This window comes from Cricetulus griseus, chromosome 9 (assembly GCF_003668045.3).
Source record: "Cricetulus griseus strain 17A/GY chromosome 9, alternate assembly CriGri-PICRH-1.0, whole genome shotgun sequence".
NCBI classification, from domain to species: domain Eukaryota; kingdom Metazoa; phylum Chordata; class Mammalia; order Rodentia; family Cricetidae; genus Cricetulus; species Cricetulus griseus.
This window is the reverse complement of record NC_048602.1, coordinates 11,335,407-11,343,526: the sequence shown is the minus strand read 5'-3', so window position 1 is coordinate 11,343,526 and position 8,120 is coordinate 11,335,407. Positions and strand designations below refer to the sequence as shown.

General features: G+C 46.4%; 1 protein-coding gene across 1 annotated transcript; it reads left to right on the top strand.

Moving 5' to 3' along the window:
- Positions 1-2,015: 2,015 nt before the first annotated feature.
- LOC100765079 (carcinoembryonic antigen-related cell adhesion molecule 15) lies at positions 2,016-4,182 on the top strand. Its single transcript, XM_027431323.1, has 3 exons — positions 2,016-2,067; positions 2,580-2,939; positions 3,896-4,182. The coding sequence occupies exons 1-3, from the start codon at positions 2,022-2,024 to the stop codon at positions 4,180-4,182; spliced, it is 693 nt and encodes a 230-aa protein (XP_027287124.1). The 5' UTR covers positions 2,016-2,021.
- Positions 4,183-8,120: the final 3,938 nt, after the last annotated feature.

Sequence of the window (8,120 nt, the reverse complement as noted above, 5' to 3'; positions counted from 1 at the left end):
TCCTCTGGAAGAGCAGCGAGTGCGCTTAACCGCTGAGCCATCTCTCCAGCCCCTCTCTCTCCCTGCTCAAGACCCTTCCAGCTGCCTCTGGCTGTTCTCTCCTCATATCTGCAATAAAATCCTCTCCTCAACCGCACCTTGGAATGGTCATGTCCTTGTTTTTAATCACGCAGATGGCAAATGGTAGCTGAGAAAGCCAGAGCTGGGAAGCAGGGTTCTTTGGGGCAGCCGTCTCCCCATCCTCACCCTACCCTCACTCCAGGACAAATGAATGTGCTGTTGGCCAATTATCACATAGGGAGAAGTGGGGGACAAGCTTGAACCTCTACCAAGATTTCCCAGTGTGACCCTGGAAGGCTGCACAGCTCGAAGTCACATCAACCAGAACCCTAGGGACCAGGTGGGACTTGAGGTCTGGATGCTCACCCATCACGTTGTGGGTTTGCCCCCCTCTCCCTACAGTGGCAACAGCTCATGTCACCCCCAGCCAAGGCCAGGTTTCCCCTCTACAAGTGTTGCTCAGCAACACTCACCTACTTTAAAGGTTCTTACCACCCCAGATCTTTCTCTCTGTCTTGTTTCTTCTCTCTGTCTGTGTCTGTATCTCTCTCTTAAGTGTACCCACTCTGAAACAGTCTTTCACCCAGCCCCACATAAACCTCTTGCATTGGATCTGTTGCCTGGCATGATCTCTTAGTGGCACACCTTGGCCACCCGCCAAAGGTACCCTTTCTGCCTCTTTCTCCTAACACATCAGAGAGATGCAAAGGCAGTAAGGAACACATACACACACACACACACACACACACACACACACACACACACACACACTTTGCAGAGAATGTTGAGGTGCTGGTCATCTTCCGTCTCCTGTGTCACAGGCAGTGGGCTTTAGAGTAGGAGAGCTGCTCTGTAGGCCCGATGGTCAGGGCTCACTTCCTGACCAAGAGATCATGTCCTGTGCAAAAGCTTCAGAGAAAGGCAGGCACTCCAGGGCATCAGAATGAGGGCAACTGGCTGAAACTGAGGAACTGGAGACTGCAATACGAATAATAAAAACCCAGAGACAGATATTGGTGTTCAAGCTGAAGATCAGAGAAGCAAAGCATCCGCCAGTAGCTCTCACCTCTACCAATGCTCACACTGAAGGGGAGATCCACTGAACCTCAGATTGCATCTCCAGACTGCACTGCTCCTCACCAAGCCTCAGAATCTTAAGACTGCCCTCTCAGACTGCACTGAGCTCCTTATATACCCTCTAGTGCTGGGATTAAAGGCACGAGCTGTTTCTCTTTTAGACTGCTTCACTCTAATGTAGCCCTGGATGGCCTTGAACTCACAGAGATCCATCTGTCTCTGTCTCCAGAGTCCTGGGATTAAAGGTCTGTGCCACCACTGCCCAGCTTCTATAGCTAACGAGTGTGGCTGGCTTTGCATACTGATTCTTCGGGCAATCTTTATTAAATCATAAACATCACCACATGAGACAGTGCAATCAGAAAGGTAGGTGGGAAATGGGGTCTGGGAGCAGGTTGAGGAAAGATGAAATCCAGTCAGTCATGACTTCTTTAAATATCCATGGGCATTTAACCATCATTCATAAAGTAAGAAGTATGAACATGTTTAAAAAAATATTAGTCAGGCTTCCTCATCTCAGCCACCTTTTATCTCAGAACTCAGGAGGTAAAAGCAGGCAGATCTCTTTGAGTTCCGGGGCAGCCTGGTCTACAGAGGAGTTACAGAACAGCTGGAGCAACACAGAGACACTCTGTCTCAAAACAAGGGAACAACAAACTATCAAAAAGAAAAGGATCTTTGAGACAGGTAGGATGGAGGAGGAGAGAGCAGGAAAGCTCAGGCCACAGCAAGAACGGGGTTGACACAGAACATAGCCTTGGGCAGAGACCCTGCTCACCTCGCATGTGACTCTGAGAGATGCCCCTGGGGCTAAGGACAGGAGACATAAGAGGGAAGGACACCAGCAGGGCTGACATCAGGACTGCACCAAGGGAGCAGAGACCATGGAGTCCCCTTCTCTGCTTCTCTGCAAAGGGCTCCTGCTCACAGGTGAGACCAGGCCTGCAGAGGTGTGGAGAGGGCGCTCTGACAGGAAGCATCCTGGGAAGAGACTCTCTCTCTGCTTCAGCCTGAGGGGAGAGAGCACAAGGAGGGACAGAGGCTGCTCAGCTGGAAGCTGGCAGGAAATAGGGAGTGTTAGGAGTGGGAACAAGCCAGGGATTGACTGCAAACACAGAAGGAACAGAGTAAGAAGTTGAAAAGGGATGACCCAGGGTCTCTAGAGGAGGAGGTCAAGGACTGCATCCCCACCCCCACACATACTCACTCCTGAGTGTGAGCATTGACCTGAGGGCGGTGAGGGGGGCCATGCAGACACTGGAGGAGAGAGTTCCATGCAGAGGACACAGCTCCAGGGGCACTGAGGGATGGAGGGAACAGGCTTTGGCTTCCTGTTGCTTTCCTGCACCAAGTCCTGGCACACCCACAACTACACACCAAGGCTGCACTCCCCTGCTCAGCACACAGTGGGCCTAATACTGATGGGCTTTTCTCTCTTCTAGCCTCACTTTTAGCTTGCTGGACCTCACCCACCAAGGCGCTAAGAACTACTAAAGAAATTCGGTTCTCTGCTGCCAAAGGAGCCAGGGTTCTTCTCTCTGTTCCTAGCCAGGCAGTGAACCTTCTCTCCTTTCACTGGTACAAAGGGAAAGATGCAAACGAAGATTTTACAATTGCCCATTATGAAAAGGCCAAGGGTTCACTTAAACTTGGGAATCAAATCAGCGGCAGGGAAGAAATATATATGGATGGATCCATGCTGCTCCAGAATGTCACCCAGGAAGACACCGGGATCTACACCCTAGAAATCTTTGGATCAGATGACCTCTATGAAATAACATATGTCCACCTTCAAGTGTACAGTAAGTGACTCTCTGTGACTGGTGGGTGTTGGGTGGAGTTTATTCCACTAAACACAGGCGTGTCAGGGCTGCCTTGTGCTTAGCTCCCCTCTGCCTTGTGTCCCCTCATTGGGGTTTGAGCCTTTAGTGCAGGACACACATGGAGGAGTTAAACTGCCATAGATGAAAATCCATCACCCAAATCCACCCAGCAGAGGGGAGGACCTGCAGTGGGTAACTGGGCTAAGGACAGTAGACTCAGTCAAGACTCTTGAGGCTGTCCTTATGAACATGGTGCAGACAGGGATGGACCCTGAGAGACTCAGGCAGGCCAGGGCTGAGGAGAACTTGAGATCCTCACACAGATGGGAGACCCAGGAAGCCCCAAATCCAGACCTCTCCCAGACTCCACCCCAGGTGACCCTGGGGACCTTGTCTCCAGGGCTGGGTTTGGATTTCCTGTTAGGTCTGACAGAGAACAAGGCTTTAATGGCATGTGTAAGCAGCCATCCCATTGCTGTGACAGCCACATCTAAGCAGGGTCCCCTGAAGACTTCATGGAGAGCAAAGCTGGACTGGTACCCAAGCCATCAGCAAACTTTTCTCATAGGTTTGCAGGTACTAATGAGAACTATTTATCATCAGGGCTCCATCCCAGAGAACTCTGACAGCTAGGAAAATGGTAATAGACTCCCCAGATTTGGGTAGCTCCCCCATGGCAAGGTCAGGTCCTTATTTAAGGTTAACTCACAGACATGGCAATGATCACTCCCCATGTATCCTACTATAGAGAAACAGAGACCCGGGAGATACAGGGCTAACTCAGGGCCACACAGGCCATAGGTGGCAGATCACAAGCACAAAATTTCTGGCTATAGCCTCGGCCCTGAATTCCTCCATTGAAAAGGCCTCATTAGGTGCCCGTGAAGCAGAGAGGGGCTGAGATCTCTCATTTGTTCTCTTCTGTTTCTTTACAGCAATTGTGACACAGCCCTACTTGCAACTCAACCACACTACAGTAAAGAGACGAAAGAATGTTTCAATTTTCACCTGTGTGACACCAGACACTGGAGTTGACATCAATTGGTTCTTCAATTACAAGCCCCTCAATTTAACAGAGAGGACCACTCTGTCATCTGAAAAGCACAAGCTCACCATCAATCCTGTCTGGAGGGCAGACGCAGGGATCTATCAGTGTGAGGTCTCCAACTCCTTCAGCTCCAGGAGGAGTAACCCACTGCTCTTTGTGGTGGCTTATGGCTAATGTCTTCTCTCTTCCTATACCACAGCGCTGAGATTTTCATGTTCCCTAGAGTTCAAAGCTTGAAAAAGTTATAGGAGAAAGTTAGCAGTGAAGACACAGACTGCCATCATGGCGACATAAACCTTCCATTCCCAAATAAAACACAAGTCAGGAGGAACATGAGTACAAGGCCAGTCCAGTTACACAGTGTTTTAAAAATAGACCTCAGTAAGGGGCTGGAGAGATGACTCAGCAGTTAAGAGCACTGGCTGCTCATCTGGAGGACCTGGGTTCAAATCCCAGCAGCCATATGGCAGGTCGTGCCTGTCTGTAACTCCAAGAGTGACATATAGACAAACCACCAATGCACATAAAATAAATAAAAATAAAAGAAATCCCCACTCCACCCTTAAAAAAAAAAAAAAGGCCTAGGTATAGGAACAGAATTGCAAAGAAGTAAAGTATGCCTCAGGTTCTGAATCCCATATGAACTCAGGCCTCAGAATCCAGAGGGAACTGCCAGGTGCCTCACACTCTCTAAAAGCTGTGACAGCTCAGAGTCCCTGTTAAAATGCTGCAGAGTTTGCATAGAGTAAACACAGCTTTTCTCATGCTCAGACGGTTCCTGATGACCAACACCCATGCTGCTTAGACCCCAGTCATCCATGTGAATTTGGGATACTGACAGGGGATCGGACTGCATGTGTTTTACACTGTCTATAGTTCCCGATCTGTAGATTGTTTGCTGCATAGAGATAAAATCCATGGACATAAAGGCTCCATGTACTGAGTTTCTTGTCCTGAGTCTGACTTTATTATTATTTTTTTTCACTTTGACTTTGCACGAGATCATGTTTTGTCTGAACAGTTTCTGGTGTGGTAAATCACATTCACTTATTTCTTTGTGTTTTTGAGACAGGGTCTCATTACATAGTTCCGGTTGTCCTGGAACTCACTCTGTAGACATGCGGATCTCAAACTCACAGAGACCTGCCTGTCTTTACCTCTCCATTACTGGGATTAAAGGCAGACTCCACTATGCCTGGCTGAGATTTCTTTATCCATTTAACTTGGTCAAACTTCTTAGCTTACACATGATGGTTGAAGGCCCACAGGTATTACATGGAAGATTTACCGTTTTAGCCATCTTGATGACCACAGTTGAGTGTCATGAGCACATTCATATTGTTGTGTGAACAGCACTGTCTTAGTCAGTGTTCTGTTGCTGTGAAGAGACACCATGGCCAGGGCAACTCTTATAACGGAAACATTTAAAGGGGCTGGCTTACATTTTCAGAGGTCCAGTCCATTAGCATCACGGTGGGAAACAAGGCTGCATGCAGGCAGACATGGTGCTGGAGAAGGAGCTGAGATTCTTACATCTTGACCCACGGGCAACAGGAAATGGTCTATGACACTGGGCAGGGCTGGACCATATATGAGACCTCAAAGCCACCATCACAGTGACACTCTTCTTCCAACAAGGCCATACCTCCTAATAGTGCCACGTCCTGTGAGATTATGGGGGCTAACTAATTACATTCAAACTACCACAACACACGACACACACACATACACACACACACACACAAACACACACACAATTATACATATATCCATAAATTATACATATATATTATATTACATCCATACATATACATTATATAATGTATTTTGTTAATCATGTAATTCTTGTTATTCTGAAGCTTGCATAGCAGTGTCTCAAATTTAACTTTTAATAGCAATAATTTTAATTGATTTCATTATGAAGTTAATTTTGTTAAAAGAAAATATCAATCCTTTGACAAAAACCAACTTTTAATGGAATTGACTTTTTAAAAAGGTTTTATTTATTTATTTATTTATTTATTATGTATACAACATTCTGCTTCCATGTCTATCTGCACACCACAAGAGGGCACCAGATCTCATAATGGATGGTTGGGAGCCACCATGTGGTTGCTGGGAATTGAACTCAGGACCTCTGAGTAGTCAGTGCTCTTAACCTCTGAGCCATCTCTCCGGCCCCAGAATTGACTTTTTGATACAATTAATGTTTGACTTTCATTCTATTTTTATTCCCTCTTTCATGGGCATAAGGGCAGGTGATGTTCTTCGTTTTCCTTTGGAGATGGGAGGGTGGTTTCATGCTACTACTTTAATATAAGAATTAAAGGCTCCTTTGGCAAAAATCTGCACATGGGAAGGCTGCTCTATGTGCGTTAGCTGCAGTTGTGGGCACCGTTAGGGGAAGACATGAACTCAGGTAGCCGGATGGACCTCCGATAAACCACACAAACGTAAGTAAAACCCTCCCAACTCAAAACCTCAGGTTTTCATCTTTAAATGGAAATGACTTTATCATGACAGACAATATATACAGGATATACAGGTAATATATCCCCCGAGGGTACAAATAGAAGTTCATCATGCTGAGAGCCTTTCCCAGCATAGTCCAGGGTAAAACCCTCCACATTCCTGCCTTGGTTTTCCCTCTTGACAGCTGGCCCTGGCCTCTCAGCTGGGCACACTGTTTACATAGAGGCTGGAGTTGTGGCTGGGGTGGCTGTGACAGCATGGTGGGCACATTTCTTCCATACCAAGAAGCCTCAATCAGACTGCCCTGTGGACAACGTGTCTGTGGAGCACTTTCTTGATTAATGATTGATGTGGAAAAGCCCAGCCCACTATGCACCTATCATTTATAGGCAGTCCAGCCTAGACTATTTAAGCAAGGTTGATGAATGTGAGCCTGGAAGTAAGCCAGGAAGCAGAATTCCTCCATGGACCCTGTTCTGGTCCTGCTTCCTGGTTTTGGCCTTGCCTTCCTTGGATGATGGACTATAATCTATCTGTAAGCTGAAATAAACCATTTTCTTCTCCCAAGTGGGTTTTAGCCAGGCAGTGGTGGTGCACACCTTTAGTCCCAGCACTCAAGAGGTAGATGCTGGCAGATCTTTGTGAGTTTGAGGCCAGCCTGATCTATTGAGCAAATTCCAGGACAGTCTCCAAAGCTACAGAGAAACCCTGTCTCAAAAATCCAACCGCCTCCCACCAAAAAGCAAACCAAACTTAGACAGGGTGTCAAATGGGTGTAGGTTGATCCCTAAGAGTTTGAGACCAGTCTGGACTACACAGAGTTTCAAACCAGCAAGAACTGCTCACACAGTGAAGTCACACAAAGAAATCCATCCCTCAAGCCCAGAAATACAAATATACAAAACAAAAAAAAAACAATAAAATTCATTCAAACCAAAAAAAAAAAAAAAAAAAAAAAGACAAAACAAATGTCAGGCAGTGGTGGCACAGCCCTCTAATTCCAGAACTTGGGAAGCAGAGGCAGGTGAATCTCTGAATTCATGGCCAACCTGGTCAACAGAGTGAATTCTAGGTCACCCAGGGATACCCAGAGAAACCCTGTCTCAGAAAACCAAAAAACTATAAATAAAATAATCAAGCCAAGTGCCCCATTCATGCCCCCTAGATGTTAGTTGTTTGAGTTCTAAGTCCTGCTTGATTTACATAGTGAGTTCCAGGCCAGCCTGAGCCAAAAAATGAGACCCTGTATCAAACAAAGAGAGAAACAACAGAACCAAAATCACAAATGTTAAGACAAAGATTTGAAGACATCCCCAGTAACTACATCAGGCAGAAGTGAATTCAGTCCTCAACCTCTATGATAAAAACATTTTTTTTTTCTTTTTAATCCTGCAGATGCCTAGATTTCCAAACTTCTGACTTCCAGGAGTATAAGCATGTCTGTGGTCTTTAATCTACCAATTGTGAAGTAAGAGATTTAAACTCGGTAAAAAAAAAAATACTTTAAACATTAACCGAGAGAGAGAGAGAGAGAGAGAGAGAGAGAGAGAGAGAGAGAGAGAGAATGGGCCTTAAATGGACCAGTAGCAGCACTAGGCTGGGATGAGACACAACACAACCCATAGCCTTGTGACTCTGGG